This window comes from Hippoglossus stenolepis, chromosome 18 (genome assembly GCF_022539355.2).
Source record: "Hippoglossus stenolepis isolate QCI-W04-F060 chromosome 18, HSTE1.2, whole genome shotgun sequence".
Lineage (NCBI taxonomy): Eukaryota > Metazoa > Chordata > Actinopteri > Pleuronectiformes > Pleuronectidae > Hippoglossus > Hippoglossus stenolepis.
In genome coordinates this window covers 13,614,076-13,632,433 of record NC_061500.1, presented here as the reverse complement: position 1 = coordinate 13,632,433, position 18,358 = coordinate 13,614,076, and the positions used below count along the sequence as shown (strand labels likewise).

The 18,358-nt window shown below is 44.3% G+C and overlaps 1 protein-coding gene across 3 annotated transcripts; it reads left to right on the top strand.

Annotated features, from left to right (window-relative positions):
• Nucleotides 1-18,181, top strand: sec16a (SEC16 homolog A, endoplasmic reticulum export factor). Of its 3 annotated transcripts, none has more exons than XM_035184244.2 (31): nt 1-97; nt 1,672-5,201; nt 5,289-5,437; nt 5,590-5,678; nt 5,810-5,933; nt 6,048-6,246; nt 7,253-7,436; nt 7,556-7,698; nt 8,266-8,327; nt 8,790-8,928; nt 9,053-9,295; nt 9,387-9,484; nt 9,597-9,678; nt 9,834-9,951; nt 10,057-10,168; nt 10,262-10,367; nt 10,556-10,696; nt 10,813-10,926; nt 11,547-11,745; nt 11,857-12,317; nt 12,409-12,453; nt 12,922-13,086; nt 13,175-13,261; nt 13,354-13,410; nt 13,518-13,632; nt 13,799-13,936; nt 14,091-14,173; nt 14,609-14,680; nt 15,107-15,145; nt 16,438-16,506; nt 16,643-18,181. In XM_035184244.2, the coding sequence occupies exons 2-31, from the start codon at nt 1,746-1,748 to the stop codon at nt 16,715-16,717; spliced, it is 7,164 nt and encodes a 2,387-aa protein (XP_035040135.1). In that variant the 5' UTR covers nt 1-97; nt 1,672-1,745; the 3' UTR covers nt 16,718-18,181. The 3 variants fall into 3 exon arrangements, with proteins under 3 accessions (XP_035040135.1, XP_035040134.1, XP_035040136.1); XM_035184243.2 differs by having other exon boundaries at nt 15,107-15,166; XM_035184245.2 differs by lacking the exon at nt 15,107-15,145.
• The last annotated feature ends 177 nt before the right edge of the window (nt 18,182-18,358 follow it).

Below are 18,358 nucleotides of genomic sequence, written 5' to 3'. Positions count from 1 at the left end.
GGTTGTTTGGCCCGTGACGCGGCTTGTACACGTAGCCTAGTAGGATGTGTTCATTGAAGATGGTGGCGCCGTGTCAGACTCACCCTGCTGCACATTTGTAAGAATTGATTTATACCTGTACACATTCCCGGCACCGGGTAAGAGTAAATATACACCGTCACTAACAAGGTTTAGCTCTCGCTGCTTCCATCTGGTGTCCGCGGCCGACCTGGAACTGTTATCCTTGGAGTTAGCATTAGGCTAGTTAGCCAGCGGTGCTAACTAAGCGGTGTTGCTAACGCTAGCAGGCGTTGAACCGGTTAAAATATGACCGCCGAGGGGCCAGTGACGTGTAGCTGCTCGTGTCCGTGTCTAATGTGTGTGAAATGATAAGTTACCGGTTGCCAGGGGGTCTGCAGCAGTCCCGGCTTCGGGTACAAGCAGGCGACTGGGTGTCTGTTTTGCTGGGTCTGGCAGAGCAGTGTAGCTCTACCGTTAGCACCCTGGACCTTTCCTTCATAGCAAGTGTAGCCTGAACTTAAAAGACGCAGCGGACCTAACAGGGTCGCTCGTTTTCAAACAAGTGTCGCACGATGAGCAGAAGTCTGTGTCTTGTTTCTCTTTGGGTTAACGCTGCGGGTTTCGCTTCGTGTTGACCTGTCAGTGAGCCGGGACATCGGCTATGCTAACGTTAGCTCCGGGTAGTGCAACGGTTGTCGGTGAAATTATAACCCAGAGCGCTTGATAAGCCCCGGGATCACGTCGGGAGAGTCCATCCGGTCAAGACGTGTCTGTCGCCCGGCACTATCTGTTGCCGATCTCCCTTTCCTGACTTGTCAAATGATCATTTTCAGCCGGCGTTAGCTCCGCTGAGCTCCGCCGCTGACAGATCCACAGTGCTGGTGTGACAGTCAGCTGTCAGACCGTCTCCTGTGTTTTGTGTGTGCTGCTTGTTTATTGAAGTCTCACCAACAACTAACGTTTACCCCTACGAAAACCAAAGGGCTGAGGCACGTTTGTTCTGTCACATGTAACATCAGCAAGTTCCTGTTTGGAAAGTGTTTGCTTAATCTCTGTCAGGTGAGATGTTTTTACAAAATCCAATAAGCCAAGCAGAAGCCACCACATTCAAACTTTCCCTCTTGAATCTGTCTCTTATCAAAATGAAGTTGCTATTTAGATATGTGAAGAAATTCTGATTTGATTTTTGATTTCTGATTGTCCTCACTCATTTTAAAATAACCTTGCTGCGAAACAGCTGCGTCTATTTGAACTGTTTTAACTTAAAATGGGATATTGTAATTTTTAAATACATATATAAAACAAATCAACTTTGATTTGGAGGCAGTATTTTTCTCATTTGTGACATTTTTTAATATACTTTTCAATAAAGATCTATTTATCTCTTCTAATTGCTTGAGTAAGATAAGTAGAAAGTGTTTGAGGTAATACCATATGACTCATTGTGTGTCTTACAATCAAAGTTGGCATTCATACAATTGGTCAATTGTGTTCTGCCCAGTAAAGTACTTAATGTATTTATCTCTAAGAAAGTACAACAGGTGTTGTAGAAATTGCCACGTTGTACTGTTCATCTGAATAGGATCTTGGCTTATTATACAAATAAAGGTGTGGTGAAGTCTATCAAAGAGCTTTTGGTTTACCACTCCCTCTTTCTTTCCCTCTAACCAGCTTCGCCTGACTTCCGTCTCTTCAGTGACATCTACTAGAGTGACCTGGTCCTCGGACCTGTGAGCTCTGCAGCCATGCAGCCTCCTCCGCGGACTGGACCTCCAGGAGCCACCGGCCCTCCTCCGTCTGGGCCCAATATGTTCCGCAGGACCAGGCCCTACAAGCATACAGCAGCAGCTACTGCCACAATGCCACCTGCGACCCAACCCATGACAGACCCTTTTGCTTTTGTCAGAGCTCCCCCTCCTATGGCTGCAGGTGGTCTCCCAACAATACAGAGCAGTAACCCTCCACCCATGCAAGCCCCACCTAACACCATGTACTCTCAAGCTGGTGGAGGTCTGCCTCCACAACCACAGACATTGGAGGATGTCCCGGCTGCTCCATATGGTCCCCCACCATCCTCTGTTCCCGGGGTGACGCTGTTCAACCCTCATAGTACAGCATCCCCTGTTGTTTTCCCAGTTCCAAGTCCTGCAGGATATGCATCGTCGCATACAGAGCAAGGCTATTTTAATTCAAGAGAGCAGACACCATCCACAGCCACAGAGCCACCGCCTGTCTTCTCAGCCCCAGCGCCTACTCAGACACAATTTAACCAGGATTTTCAAGGACAGCCAACTCCTCAGCCTGTGCCCTTCCAGCCAGTTCCTCCCACCACCTCCTCTTCCCACTGGGCCCCTGATCATGGAAGTCGCCCTCCATCAGTTCAGAACTACTTCCAGCCTACAAGTGACCCTCCACCACAACCTTTTAATATACCTCCACAGCCCCAGATGTACCCATCCCACGCCCCATCGCCCCATCAAAGCACCCCAACCCCTCCACCACAACCTTTTAATATACCTCCACAGCCCCAGATGTTCCCGTCCCACGCCCCCTCGCCCCATCAACACACCCCAACCCCTCCATCACAACCTGTACATCCCCACATCCAGGCTCCTCTTCCTCCTCAGAACCTTGTAAGGCCCCCTAGTTCTCAATGGCCTGACCCAAATGCACCCCAGCAGCATAATTCACACTTCCAATCTCCAAGCTACTTTTCCCCCCAAGACTCTTGGTTCAACCAACCCACACAGGATTCAGGCTACCACCAAATGGGGACTGGCTCTGGCCATTCTCAGCCCACACTTGACTCTGGTGGATCTCAACATGTGGCCAGTTTTGAGCCTGGGCCTAGTTCTGCCCCTCCCCCAGTACCATACTCTCAGGAGTCTGGTACACTTTCAATGTTCTTCAAAGACAATGATGTGGAAAATGAGGAAACACTGGCTGGAGACAGAAATAAGGCAGTGAATGGCATTCCTGCTTCCTTTCAGTATCACAACAACCCACAAACCCAAAGTGGCCACACAGATGCCCCTATGGATTATCAAGGAGCTTCTCTTCAGGATCATTCACATGTACCGTACATGAATGATGGCAGTCATGCATCACAGAGGCCCCCGGATTCTCACTACGACCATGTGGAGAATTTAGAGTGTGTCCCGAATCAGGAAGTATTACCCAGTGAAACTCACGGTAGTCCTGCTGCTACTGCAGTGCTTGATGTTGACCAGTTCGAAACCGGGCCTAACCTGGAGACTCCAGATTCTGTTCCAAGACCAATGAGATCTGCCAGTGTGTCATCCAACTACAGCAATATGAGTCATGGAAGCGGGACTGGCACTCGCCGGCACCAGGGAGTAGTAGGTACCTTTATTCAGCAGGAAAGCCCTCGTCTCACTGATGATGCTAGCCTGACTGCTGCCACTGGAGGTTACTTTGAGCAGATTGACACTTCTCCAGCTGGGGATATGGGTGCAAGACAGAGCTCACTGGAGCAGATGTGGCAACCCACACCAAGCCCTCCCAAACCAACTGGCATCTTTCAGGCAAGTGCTAACAGCTCTTTCGAACCTGTTCGCTCCCATGGTGTTGGGGTGCGTCCTGCTGAAGTTGATATGGCTAAAATTGTAGCAGAGGGAGGTGCAGATTCTACACCAGGTAACCTGGAGCAGCCACCAGATAATATGGAAAATATTTATGGCCCAGGACACCCCTTGCCTCCTGGGACTGGAGTTGGTGTACCTCACCCGACACACCCAGTGGTTCTTTCTCACTCACGACCTTCATCCCGTGCTTATGGGGCGAGTCGGCCCTGTGAGAGCCCAGCCACTACTCTGTGGGCACAGCATGATCCTGCTAGCTTGGGCGCTAACATCCTTTTAGCCCCTGCCGCCCCAATGGTTCTTGCTCCTTTACGAGAGCCCAGTGCTGATGTTATCCAACCTCCAGAGGATGGTCCCCTGAACCTCCAGCCCTCCCACAGAGTTCAGCCAACCTCACAGCAGCACTCAGAGAACCTAGAGAACCCACCAAAGGTGAGTGACGCAGAGTCACCTGACTCTCAAGGCAACATGGGATATGCGTCTCTCCTGGTGGCTGATTCACTCCACCAACCTGTTTTGATTGCCCCGCCTGTATCCAATTATAGTGTGATTTCCCCCAGTACCCCGACTCACGCAGCCAGTCAAAGTAGCCTTAGGGAAACTACCCCACCTGTGAGATCACTCGCACAGGGGCAAGGTGCCAGTCCCCCCCAATCACTTTTAGTAGCCTCCAATCCAAATCCACTGTTTGCCCCTGGACCAGTAAGCTTCAATTCTTCAGCCTCTAACCAGGGTCCGCTCAATTTGACCCGAGACAACACAGAGGCGGCAACATCAGAAATCACAGCTCCGCCACAGTCTCAGCCAGTCCGCCCTCCTCTTTCAAGGGGCCAACCAGACAACCACTCTGCTCTCCAAGTTAATGCACAGGCTTCTCTCATGACTCCTCCCGTTTCTAATCATAATCCGCCTTCAAATTATGAACTGCTTGATTTTTCTATGCACCAATCACAAACCCAAAATCAAGCATCTGGCCATCCTTCCTCTCTACATGAGTCTCCGCAGTCTAGTAATGGATTTTACCTACAGGTAACCAAAGATGCTCAGCAGGGAGTAAGAATAGAAGGGAATGCCCCTATCCAGACCCCAGCCTCTTCATCCACCCCACAGGTACCGCCAGCACCCTCCCAAGCAGCTGCAAACACAGAGCCACCACCAATAGAACCTCTGAGGACATCAGATCCTCAGCCTGTGTTGCAGGGACAGGCTGATGCTCCTCGTGTTCCACTGAGTGGAGCACAACCTTTCCGTGGTCAGTATCCAGCTCCTGCACAGGGGCCTGCTGCAGGGAGTGCTCCTCCCCCTGCTGCTGCATACCCCCCAGGGCCTCTAGGACCAGGACCTCCAGGGGCTTCCCATCCAGCTTCTGCAGAGCCACCACGACCACCTTCAGCTGCAGGCAGCCAGCAGGGCTACGGGCCCCCTCCTCCACAGCCAGGACAGATGTACAGTGGCTACTATGGTTATCATGGGGAATACCCGGATAGCAGAGCACCATATCCTCCTGGCCAGTACCCACCACCACCTGGGGATCCTAGAGCACCACCTGGGGATCCTAGAGCACCACCTGGGGATCCTAGAGCACAGCAATATTATCAAGTATGTGGAACGACTTATATCTACGCTGGCTTGTGAATGTATTCAACTATGTGAAGATGCACTACGTTGCGTTTTCTTTTCTCTCAGGATGGTCAATACAGGACCCCAGCTGATCCTTGGTATGGCAGGTATGATGCGCAGACCCAAGCTTATCGGGACCCAAATCAGTACAGAGAGCCTCAGCCAGAGCGACCCAGCTCCAGGGCTAGTCAGTATTCTGACAGGCCCTCATCCAGGTCAGTGAAACTGTTCCTCAGTTTTACATTTGATGCACTGCATATAAAACCACAATATTTTCATTAATTTGTTCTTGCAGATTCCAAGTTTCTTCCTTAGAATTTTGTGAACTAGGTATAAACTCATCTCTTTTGTTTACTTTCTCCCATAGACAAGGCTATCCTGAAGATTACCAGAGAGCTAACCGCAGTGCCTATAGTGAATATTATGCAGATTATCCCAAAAACTACGATTACAGAGGTATGAGTTGAAAACGGTGTGAATCCTTAAATGAAGATGTTGCAAAAATAAAAAAGATTAATCACTATGCATTAAACAATTTTTTTGATATGAATCTCTCTTTTTACCCACTCCATATATTCTGTGAAAAGGATACAACTATGGACAGTATGACCCTCGATACAGAGGATACTATGATCAGGCCTACTGGGCTAATTACGATGAAAACTACAGAGCCAGAGAAAACTACTATAATCAACAGGTGTATCCTGCCAGGTATGCAGAGAGAAGCACCACTCACAGTGGCCACTATTACATTAAGCTAAATCTGTCAGTAACTGTGTAGAGCTATGTTTTTTGATTCTCAAACACTTAAAACTCCACTTATAGGAAAGAAGGCGTTGAAGACCAGTGGCGGTACTATCCTGGTTACGATCCCAGCTTTGATGACGATTACCAACGACGCGGAGAAATTTATGGCGATGAGTTCGATCGGCGCAGCGTCCACAGCGAGCAGTCAGCACACAGTGTGCACAGCTCTCAAAGCCACCACAGCAGACGAAGCAGCTTCAGCTCAAGGTCGCAACAGGTAAAAGTCTTCTTGTGAAAGTATTATTACCTGTTCTTATTATCTTGTGCCGTTTTCAGACATGACCTCCGGGTCAAATCCGGAGAATTGGCTAAAGAGTTTACCCAGAGTTTGTCTTTCACACATACACAACACAGCGGGAGGTTCTCTGCACAGATGCGTTCAAAACAGCAAAAAATCCTCTGCATTATTGAGGCGAGAGGTAGCAGGCAGAGGCAGGAAGTGACGTATTAACTCCGCTGCAGATATCATGTGATTTTGTTTACGGCTCCCGACACCGTCGTCAGCTCTTATCACCACAAACTCTCTTGACATCTTCGTCGGTGTCTTCTACATGTGTGACAGCGCTTTTTCCCCGGGAGATATTTGTTTTCTTTTTGTATTTTCATTTTTGCATCTGTCGCATGTTAGAAGCATCATCATCATAAAATGGGCATTGGATCACATTGTATAGACTGCCATGAAGCCGACTGTAACACATTCAAATGACAACATTTTAAGTGTTCTGAAAAACATTGTTTTGATTCAGGCTTTATTCAGATTTTAGAACTTGTGTGTTGAAATGCTTATCAGACGTTGTACGGTTTGTAGATTGTGAGCAATGTGTTTATCACATGGAGCGTCTGAGTTGTGGTTGAGAAAATGTCCGAAATGAGCTGGAAAGAAAAGAGTGGGAATGTGTTAATTATTAATTGCAGAAGAAACCAATTTTCCCTCACTTTTTTCAAGGTTAATATTTGCTTGCCACCAGAACAGTTTAGACATTTCTTTTCCTAGATTTGTTCCTCACCCCCTGGTAGCATCTAATCTGTACTATTAGCTATGCTTGTAAGCGGTCTCATGATCCCTCCTGCTTCTCAGTTGCTTCATTCATAACACATCCTTGACAATTTTAGGATGGTAATCTATGTGTCGCTTGTGTTCAGGGAAGTAGGTTGTCTGATAACGGCTGCGTTATGTTCCAGACTAACCCATAATGGTCTCTCTTCGACTTTCCCTACTGCAGAGCCAGGTATACAGGAGCCAGCCTGACTTAGTGTCAGCTGTCTATGACACCACAGCCTCCACTCTGGCTGTGGACTACTCCTATGCACAGTACCCAAACCAAACTGATGCCACACAGAACTACAGCCAGTACATCTATCCTTCTGAGTACACTGCAGACAGCACATGGATCAGCCCTGAGCAACGTAAGGAGAAAATTCTCACGCTCTCAGCCTTTTTAAGCTTAACCAATCTCTAAATGTTAACAGGATCTTTATCAGAGATCAGTCAAACACTCACAGTCTGACTCTTGTTTTCCCCGTAGCCCCACCTCGTCCTGCAACCCCAGAGAAGTTTAGCATACCCCACCGCTGTGCCCGCTTTGGACCTGGTGGTCACCTGGTTCAAGTTCTGCCCAATCTCCCCTCAGCTGGACAGCCCGCTCTCGTTGATATCCACAACATGGAGGTACGTATTTAACGGGTTATAATTCAGCATCTTTGGTGTAGTCTGGGAAATTTTCTCCGTCCTCCGTTCATGTTGTGAAGTATCATAAGAGTTTAAGTATCTACACAGTGAAAAACAGAACAGAAGAGGGTTCTTCAAAACTACAGACTTGTCCTAAAATATTACTGATTTTGGTATTTAAAAAGATTATATTATTATTACTATTATTATTATGACCTACTGAAGCGGTAAATGGACTGATCTGGCTTTGAGAAATTACTTTGGCAAAAACTTTCATATTCATAAATGATCTAAATCCATTCTGCCTTATGCCCAAACAAATGCTTTAATAAAGGGAACATAATACTAAATACTAAAAATGAGTGACAGTCAAATCTTGTGTCCTAACTGCTTCCTCAGACTCTTGAGTATATGTTATACATACTGCTTAAGAACCTATTAGGTCAAACATGATAGCTTTCCCTGTGTTTTTTTTTTCCAGGGAACTTGTTTGACTTAACCTCAGACACTTCAGCATTTGCACAATGTTTAAGTACGTCAAATCTCAAACCACATTTGTGTTTGCAGACCATGCTGCAGGATACCCCGGATCAGGCAGAACTACGAGCCTTCCCTGGACCTCTTGTTAAGTAAGTGTACTCAACCCTTTGTATGTATTACAAACATGTCAGAGACACTAACATTTTACGGGGTGAGGCTGGCAGCATTCTATATTTATTCTCTTGTTAACAAATCCAATGAAACACTAAAACCAGCAATGCATTAGTTAATCTCTTGACACCTATAGCCTTTCCAAGCCTGTCTGTTGCACTAGAAATGTTTCATCTTTAATTTCCTAAAATAGTTGGGGCGATTTATAGCAAACATACCTAAACAAGACTTGTAAGTCAGACTATTTTTAGCTACAGATTTTGCATTATTTATGGCAGAGAATTCTTAGTTAATTCTTGAACACTTGAGCTGAAGCCATGTCCAGCTTTTGCAATACTTATAATACAATAATATGACAAAAAAAAGAATAATACAGAATATCATTTAACACTCTCTTATTGACTTCCAATCCATCTCACTTATTGCGTTCTGTCCATCAGGGAGGAGACCCATAAGGTGGATGTGATAAAGTTCTCCCAGAACAAAGCCATGGAGTGTTCTCGTGACAACAACCTCTTGGACAGGGACTCTGCCTGTCTGCTCTGGGACTTCATCATGCTGCTCTGTAGACAGAATGGGGTAAGACTGCGCAGACGTAACTCCAAATCTGTCAGAAAGAGAATTAAAAGGGAAAATGTTTCAGCCTTTCTGCATGAAACAATATTCTTTTCATCATCCTTATCTTCCTCATTTGTTTCTCAAGACTGTCGTGGGCACGGACATCGCTGACCTCTTGCTGAAAGAGCATCGATCTGTTTGGCTGCCGGGAAAGAGTCCGAATGAAGCCAACCTGATTGATTTTAACAATGAACCACTGGCGCGAGCTGAGGAAGAGCCTGGAGCCGGACCACTCTCCCTCCTTTCTGACACCTTCATGATTGTCCCAGAGAACGTTGGCAAAGAAACTGAGCGCTTCAGGGAGCTGCTTCTGTTTGGCCGCAAGAAGGTAAAAAAAAGTGTCCTCTTTAAATGTATTATTGTCATTTAGTTTTTATCTTCCGAAATCTGACATGTGCTCTGCTTTGTCTGTGGAATAGGATGCACTAGAGGCAGCCATGAAGGGAGGTCTCTGGGGCCATGCCTTGCTGTTGGCCAGTAAGATGGACAACAGGACACATGCACGTGTCATGACAAGGTAAAGTGCGAGCGATATATAAAAGGTTGTGGCTCATAAAATAATTAGCATATTTATCCTGCCCTTATTTGAATTCAATAAAACATTCAATATGTTTGTCTTTGTTGTTTAGGTTTGCCAACAGTCTGCCCATCAATGACCCTCTTCAGACAGTGTACCAGCTGATGTCTGGGAGGATGCCGGCCTCAGCCACTGTAAGTACTAATTTGGCTTTCTCTCTTTAACACCTCATTATTTTTGAATAATTGTTCTAAGTAAATTGTTTTTTGTTTGTGAAGTCATTTGTGGGGTTTAAAATGTTTTGCTTTTTTCACAAATATATAACAAGCCATATGTTGTGTTCATGTAGTGCTGTGGAGAGGAGAAGTGGGGTGACTGGCGCCCTCACCTGGCCATGGTGCTGTCCAACCTCACACATACCATGGACCTGGATACCCGCACAATCACCACCATGGGAGACACTCTGGGTAGGACTGCATAAAAAGAAAGCAGATACTCACGGCTTCTAAATCAAAAAGGATTTTTCAGACAATACCTCACATTCTATCTGCTCTCATTTTGTGTGGTGGCAGCTTCCAAGGGGCTGATCGATGCGGCACACTTCTGCTACATGATGGCACAAGTCAGTTTGGGAGTCTTCACAAAGAAGAGCACCAAGATGGTTCTGATTGGCTCCAATCACAGGTTCGAAATAGAAATTGCACATAAATGAAATGGGTGTTTTCTAAAAAAACAAAAAGCCAAACATTTACCCTCATCTTTGTCTCTTCACTTTAGTTTTCCCTTTTACCAATTTGCAACCAACGAAGCTATTCAGAGGACTGAGGCCTATGAGTATGCTCAATCTCTTGGCTCCCAGCCCTGCACACTGCACAATTTCCAGGTAGGTTTTTTTCTGTTACTGATTAATCAATGAACTGTCTCCTACAGATGTATCCTAGTGATTGATTGCACTGAAGCCTCTGCAGACATTTTAAGAAACAGTCTTGTTTGTGTGTCTGTATATCTGTCCACTATGGTGATATAACTGAAGATTAACACACTGTTCTCTGCTTTATTGTCTCCTACAAGGTGTTCAAGTTGATCTATGCATGCCGTCTGGCTGAAGCAGGCCTGAGTGCTCAGGCCTTCCACTACTGTGAAGTTATTTCCAAGACAGTGCTCATGCAGCCTGCCTACTTCTCTCCTGTCTTTATTAGCCAAATCATACAGGTATGCACTCACTCTCTTTCCTGTCTTTCCCTCTGGTACCTCATGTTTTCAGTCATCACAGATGTGCATTAGGCTTTGCATTCTGACAAACACCATATTATGCTATTTGTTGACAGATGTCTGAAAAGCTGCGGTTCTTCGATCCACAACTGAAGGAGAAGCCTGAGCAGGAGCTGTTCAATGAGCCTGATTGGCTGATTCACCTCAGACAGTTGGATGGACAGATCCGGGTGAGGAGGCAGACACATATTTGCACTCATAGATGCTATATTAACAACTAGAATTGCACTCATTGGAGCGCATACCACGGCCATGGATCAACAGTCTAATTTATTTTGATCTAGCTGCATCATCTTTCAGACACTCTCAGATATCAGTTCCCTAAATGTGTCTGATTTATTTTCTTCAATATCCACGAATAAGTAGAAAAGCACCCTAAAACGCAATGTGAAAGAAAGTGATACAAAATTCCTTGATCTGCACCAAAATTTCACAGGTTCTTCCCTGACCTATACCACATCCTTCCATTACGTTTCATGGGAATTAGCTCTGTCGTTTTTGTGTAATCTTGCTTATATTATTGGTATTTAACTCATTTACACTTTTATACAAAGCAACTTACAAAGGGTGAGGGTTATTTCATAAAAATACCTTTTTTGTCTCTAAACTCAAATTTCCATGACGATGACCATTCAAATAATTATAATATATTATAATAATAATAATAAGTGAAGATATGACTTTAATTTGATGTGGAACTTGTTGAATTTAATCCTATTTTCATTGTATTTTAAACTTTTCTGCTAATTTGTACCCATTCAACAATTTTCATTTAATACCAAAATTTCAGACTGGGGTGATTACTTACAGTGCAGACAGAACAACTCCTCTACAGTTCGACTGCAGCAGCCCATCTGACTTGGACCAGCCCAGTCCACCTGAGCCCTACAGCATGCCACTGGAGGTTGATGGCCCCACTCCTGACAACCCACTAATGAGCTCATTACTGCCCGGGCCTCCACCACAGGGAGTACAGCTGATGCCTCCAGGTGGGTTTGTGTAAATGTATTTGTGTACTCGTATAATAATACTCTTGTTGTCTCCTTTTTTAACCTCTCCTGACTGTCAGCCTATTCAAAATGCAATCTACTTTTTTTCAGCCCCTACCTCCATTCTCCAAGAGGGGATGGCCCCACCTCAGCCTTTACCCCCCGGTGATGTGCCCTATTTCTACCCAGTACCTCCCAGTGGACCACCAGGTCAGATGTCTGTCCCAGGCTACCCTCCACAGGATCCCGGCTTTGCCCCCCCTCCCTTCCAGCCTCAACCGGAGCAGACAGAGATGTATCCAGTAGCCCATCAGCAGCCGTTTCACCCACCTCCTCAAGTGGGCCAAATGTCACCACACATGCTCCCTCAAGTGCCACATTCACCTGTGCAGATGAACCACCCACTGCCCCAGATGCCTCAGCACATGCACTCTTCCCCTGGGCATATGCCGCCTGTCGAGCACCCATACCAACCCCTACCAGAGATGCAGACTGCTCAGGCAATACCATCCTCCCCAACCAGAAACTCCTTCACACCTAAGATGGACTTCTATGACCACATGGCTCACATGGTCGGTTTCTCCAGACAGTTGTGATTGCTGTTGTGTTGTTGTTCAAATCTTACAGAAAATGTTTACCCCATTGTCTTTCCTGGTGCTGCAGGGTCCTGGAAGATCGAGGACTACTTCACAATCATCAATGCACATGGTGGGTTTGTGTGTCATGTTTGTATCAGAAAAAAAGCCTTCAATGAAGTGATGCAAAGCTTATCAAAAATGGTATTTTAAATTTCCTTGAATTATTAGAATTTGTTACGTTCTAAACAGTTTAACTTGTCTAACCAGTTCAGTGGAGTATTTTAAAATCTGCTAACAGTGAGAAGAATAATCCATCATCAGTTATCAGCCGATCTCGCAGCTAGTGTCTGACACTTCTTGTCTCTAGAGATTCTGCATGTTTACATACAGAATCTGTTTACCGAGATAACTTATCAGCATATGTCTGCAAAGTAAGAATTCGATATCAGTTCAGTAATTATAAATAGTCATGATTGGAGAAAATGGCCTAAAGGAAGCCTGTCTATGTCAAGGCACCACAAAAAGAAGTTCCGTTCAAGAGGCTTGAAAGAAAGGTGTGTGTTGTCGTCTTATTCTTACCTGTATTTTCTGACTCCAGGTTTCAGGGCGACGCTCACGCACCACCTCTGAGTCGTCCACTCACTCTGGTGGAAGAGAGCGCAGCAACTCAGCTGTCAAGCAGATCTCTCTACCGCCGCCTTCAATTCCTGAACAGCCACGCAAAGAAGAGGCCAAGAAAGTCAAGAAAGACCCCCCAAAACAGGTTCATATTCACTTCTGATTCACAATGAGTGCACCCACAGTGTTCCCTAGTGGTCATTTCAATATGTCTTCTTTCTTTTCATTCACAGAGCGGTGGTGGTGGTGTTGGCTTGCTGAAGAGGTGGTTTGGGATGGGGAAGAATGAGGCTCACTTGCCAGATGACAAAAACCCATCTGTAAGTTACAGCAAGAACATGTTCATGTCTTATTTCAACATTTTCTCTATATCAGCAGTAACTGATAAGAGCCCATTGTTCTCAATTGTCAGATTGTGTGGGATGAACAGAAGCAGAAATGGGTCGACTTGAACGAGCCTGAAGAGGAGGTCTGCTATCATCTTTTAAATTGGTCCACAAGACAGATATACAACAGATTTGTTGTTGAAGTAGACTGACACTTAAATCTGATGTGTCTTTTTTTTAAATCTGTTAGCGTAAGCCTCCTCCGCCACCTCCCTCTGGCTTCCCCAAGATGGCTCCAATGCCTGGCCCTGCAGGACCTCCAAGCAGTGGTGGTCCGCCTGTCAACATGTTCTCCAGGAAGGCAGGTGAGATGAGGGTTATTCCCTGTGGCCTTTGGCTTTACAAATACCATATATGACCTTGCATAATTTTTTGAAAGTACATTTTTTTTTATGTCTATGTCAGATGTCTATCAAATGAGTCACTGTTTACTCAGTTTCTTGCCACTTGGGCGTTTTTCCCTCTTCTCAGGCACCAGGAGCAGATATGTGGATGTGCTGAACCCCAGTAGAACAGCTAAACCAAGTGGATTAGCCCCTGCTCCAGCGGACATCTTTGCTCCTCTGGCACCGATGGCCATGCCTGCTAACCTATTTGTGCCTAGTTCAGGTGGGAGTTATGTATAATTTAAATACATGAAATCATGTAAACAAATTTAAATAAGCAGCCTTAGTTGACTAACGTACCAGTTAACTCACAAGCGAGATATCCCTGATGGCTGCAGAGGAAGAGATTCAATATTTTTTCTAAATTACCGCTATAGCTCCTGACGATCAACAACCTTTAGAGGGCAGTGAAGGAGGATATCAGGAGCAGAATTCACCGAACACCAGCACTGCTCCTCAGGTAAACCTGACATCTAATGTTTAAAGAAAACTCACATTGTTGCTCTAATGCAGAAAATGTATTGTAGATTCAAATTTGTATAAACAATTCTCTTTAAATGTAACTTCATCCCTAAGTTTTGGCTGAAGTGATTCCCCCTTGGCTCTGTCCCTGGTTTGAAACACTGGGTGGTGTTATGAGCCATGTTCAACCCATAAATGTAGATTTTATTTAACAAATTTGGTGTATTGTGTATGTATTTCATCAAAGAAAACTAATGCATTTGAGTTTACAGCTCAATAAAGCACATTTAATTGTGCAGTATCTCTAAAAAAAACTGTAATTGCTAAAGGTCATGGGAAATGAGGACATTAGGGGTAAGCCAGTCGAAATGAAGTACAAAGCTGAAGCTCTCCTCATCCGCATTCTCTTCCTTTTGCACATTAATCTGTTCAGATGTTCAACCCAACGTTGTTGCCACCTGCCCCAGAGGGAGCTCCTGTGCCTGATGGCTCACAGTCCGGGGAGGTAAGACAAACTGTCCCTGTCAGATCTCACTGTAGCTGCCATAGTACCATCATGCCACCACTGCTCATCACCTAACAGCCAGTGCGTGCAGTTTGCTTATTTGTATGAATGTAAGTTAATGTATAAAGGGTTGAGAGAACATGAGAATGCCTGCATGTCAACTGATAATCTTTCCTGGTAATCATGCTAAATGCAGTCTTGATTAAAAAAAAAAAAATCTGTTCCATTTGCTGTTACATTCTAATTTTGTCCATTTCTGTTTTTTCAACAATCATAAATTATCTAACGCTGATTTTATTTGTTTTCACTCTGAACTGGTGGCCGAGGGGAAATAGTTCTAATCCAATTCATGGGAGATTTTTAATATGGGCTTGTGGTTTGTGTCTTGGTTTTTCTTTCTACTGTTAATTTCCCTCCTGTCTTTAGCTCTCACGTTCTAGCTCAATGAGCTCCTTATCACGTGAAGTGAGTCAGCATTTAAATCAGGTACCTCTAGCTGGGCCTCAAATGGTTCCCTCTCACCCCTGCCTGCTCACCCACCCAGCTCACTACATCACTAGCAGCACGCTTCACTGATGCTTCGCCGCCCAACCATCAAACCCAGGATGTCTGCCCGCTCATCTGCCGGCTGTCTCCGGTGTTGTTCACTTCTCTGTGTGATGATAAACCCAAATTGGCAAATGGTCAACACATTTAACACACTAGCAATTCTTGCAGCCAAAGATATTTCCATGTGTATTGAATGGATTGCCATGCCATTGCCACGTTTGTATCTCAATATCTATACCATGAATTGGCACAAAATGTTGGTGTAGACATTAATAGTCACCAGAAGATGGATCCTACTGTGACATCCTCGAGCACCACCATTTGGTTGAAATTTGTATTTTTCGACTGAGTATTAGGGCCATATGAAGAAAATATAATTCTGAGATTTTGAGAATACAGTCGTAATACTACAAGAACAGAGTCCTAATTTAATGAGAAAAATGTCATAATAGTACGAAGATGAAATCTTAATTTAACAAGAAAAAAAAGTCATTAGGAGAATTAAGTTCTATTTTAATGCGAAAAAGTCATATTACGATAATAAAGTCGTAATTTAACAAGAAAATAATTATAAAGAAAACCTTATTTACCAAATAAGTAAAAATGAGAACCCCTGCTGGACGGAGTTTCACTTCTGGATCCAGAATCTTGATACCTAAGATAATGTGGCGCTGATGTGACAAAATATTAAGTGTTTTGTTATTTTTTAAACATTTACTAAAGTATAACTTAATAAGACACTCCAGATTCCTCATTTTAATGCAGGGGACAGGGTGATCTTCTGATATCCTCCTTCTAATATGACACATAGCCTCAAATTGTGACTTTATTCTTGAAATCTCCGATTATTTCCCCCCTTTAAATTGCCCTTATACGCCGTCATACATCACAGAGCTGCCAGCAGAGTCTTGGTCATATTGACGTCAGACAGAGAGTGACACATGCTGGAGACTGCTGCAGGACGACACCCCTGTTTGTGGTCATGGGAGCACATTGCTTGATTAACCCATCATAAAGCATGCATGCTTACTAATATCAATGACTTGTGGTTTGTAAAGCTGCCTCACCGTAGAGCTTTGCCATTACTTTGTGTCTGTTTTATAATGTCCAAACATTCAGTGGCATTTGGAGTGTGACCTCCTCTCTGTGCCTGTAGCAGTAGTGAGAGTAAATGCACACACTGTACTAACTCCATTTGTGCCTTGCAGAGTCATCCTCCTCAGGGAGCTGCACCCACAGGAGGCGTCACCTTTTATAACCCTGCACAGTTTGCACAGGTAAGGATGTAAAAAAAGAAAATAAATACCAGTATGGACCAGTATCGTGAGGCGCTATAAAAGCCCCTCTCGTGTTTCTTCTTTTCCACTTCATAAATCGTCTTTCCTTATTGTTGTTTTTACTCCTTTTTCCCAGCCAAGTGCAGCACCAGGCGGTGGAGTTCGTCCTGGGCGTTTGACCGGTCAGCGCCAGTACCCGGTGATGAAGTAACATCATCCTGCAGAGAGATTACGTAAACAGACTTTGTTGGATAGAGTGATATCCGACCTGGAATTATATGAAGCACATGGACGTACTGCTCTCTGTCTTAAGGACCTTTTCTTTTTGCCCGCACCTAAGAAGAGCGTAAGGTGTCTCCATCTTGTCAGTCTTCGTCAAACAGCTCCACCGCTCTCTGTCGTCTCTGTTGTTCAGTAATTGTCACTGGAGTATTCTAAAAGGCATGGCGTCTCCACGAAGGGCTTTTTGCTGCATCCAAACAGAAGACAGGAAGTTGTATCAAGGGTTTTAACGAACATGAAATAGTTTCCTAGGATGTATTCACAAACCCAATGTTCTATGAAGGCATAATTTGATGTACCATGAACATGTTTCCCCTCAAAGCTGTCCAGCTTCCCATCAAATGCAACACAGAATGATCAACCCAGGTCCTGTTTTAGTTTGTGTCTTAAGTCTGAACGTCCATGTTTGCTTGATTGATTGACTGTGATGGATAGAAAAGAAGTGGCGCCTTTTTTTAATTTCATACTGTCACGTTGGACTTGTTTGTGCACCTGCAGCTCTTCAGAGTCTGTCTGCTGCAGATTGCGTTTTGCGTGAGAATGATTTGTGTCAATAGTGCGTCGTCTGCTGTGTTGTGTGCTTTCCCTCAGTCACCCTCCAGCAAAGGAAGGATTGTTGAATGATACAGGAAACGAAGACTCAAACCTGCTTCACAACCTGAGAGTTGGAGGACGTGTGCAGTGTTAGGATGCTGCTCATTTCAGATATTTATTTAAATGTCCTCCCGCCCAACAGCGACTCTTCATTTTTACAGCTGAGTCAGGGGCTTTCGTCCGAGTCAGGCTACGGTTTCTCTTCCCGAGAAACTTTGACAGTATCAACGAAACAAGGGGTGGTCTTCAGAAGAGGAGGAATCTGGATTAAACCTGCATTTTAAGTATCGCTTAAATAAAAATAAATCTATCCAAATATTTGTATATCAGATTGATTGTATTTATGGGCTGTAGGCAAGACGGTTTGTGTGAGTGTGTATGTGTGTGTAGAGCAACTAATTTTTCCCGAATAGCTTTGACAAAATGCATTTATGATTGACCGGAGATGACATGGATTCATATTCTGATCATTTGTATTGGCCGCTTCTGCAGACAAATAAATCTTTACCTAAATTGTGAATCAAGATCTAATTGCACTCTGAAGACTTTCTTTGTCATTTAAATTTACTGACGTGTTTTTCTTTTCAACTCAAATCAAGTGTTTTGGATTCGTTGATCTTTTATTTTTTATTTTTTTTGTAGAAATCCACTTCTGATTTTGAAAGGTCCCCTTTTGTTTCAGAGTTCCTCATGTGCAATTATTGACAAAACCGTGAATAGAAAAAGATGAAAACAAAATGGTAATAAAGGTATTTTGTGCTCTGTAGCACCATGAAATAAATGTGTACTTGTTTCGTCACTGAACTTTGTTTTTAAATGAATTGAATCTATTTTGGCAAATATCGCTCTTTTTGTGCAGATGTGATATCAAATAGCTTATTTATTTTCAATAACTTATATTAAAATGATAAGAACATTAAAGATGACAGAGATATTCATTTTAATTGCATTCTGGAGAGGGGATTTTTTTTAGATA

Bases quoted from the DNA above. Each gene is read 5' to 3' on its own strand.
- sec16a (XM_035184243.2), top strand. From the start codon at position 1,746: ATGCAGCCTCCTCCGCGGACTGGACCTCCAGGAGCCACCGGCCCTCCT. The intron at 10,368-10,555 runs GTAGGTTTTTTT...GTCTCCTACAAG, and splicing joins GCACACTGCACAATTTCCAG to GTGTTCAAGTTGATCTATGC. The intron at 11,746-11,856 runs GTGGGTTTGTGT...ACTTTTTTTCAG, and splicing joins AGTACAGCTGATGCCTCCAG to CCCCTACCTCCATTCTCCAA.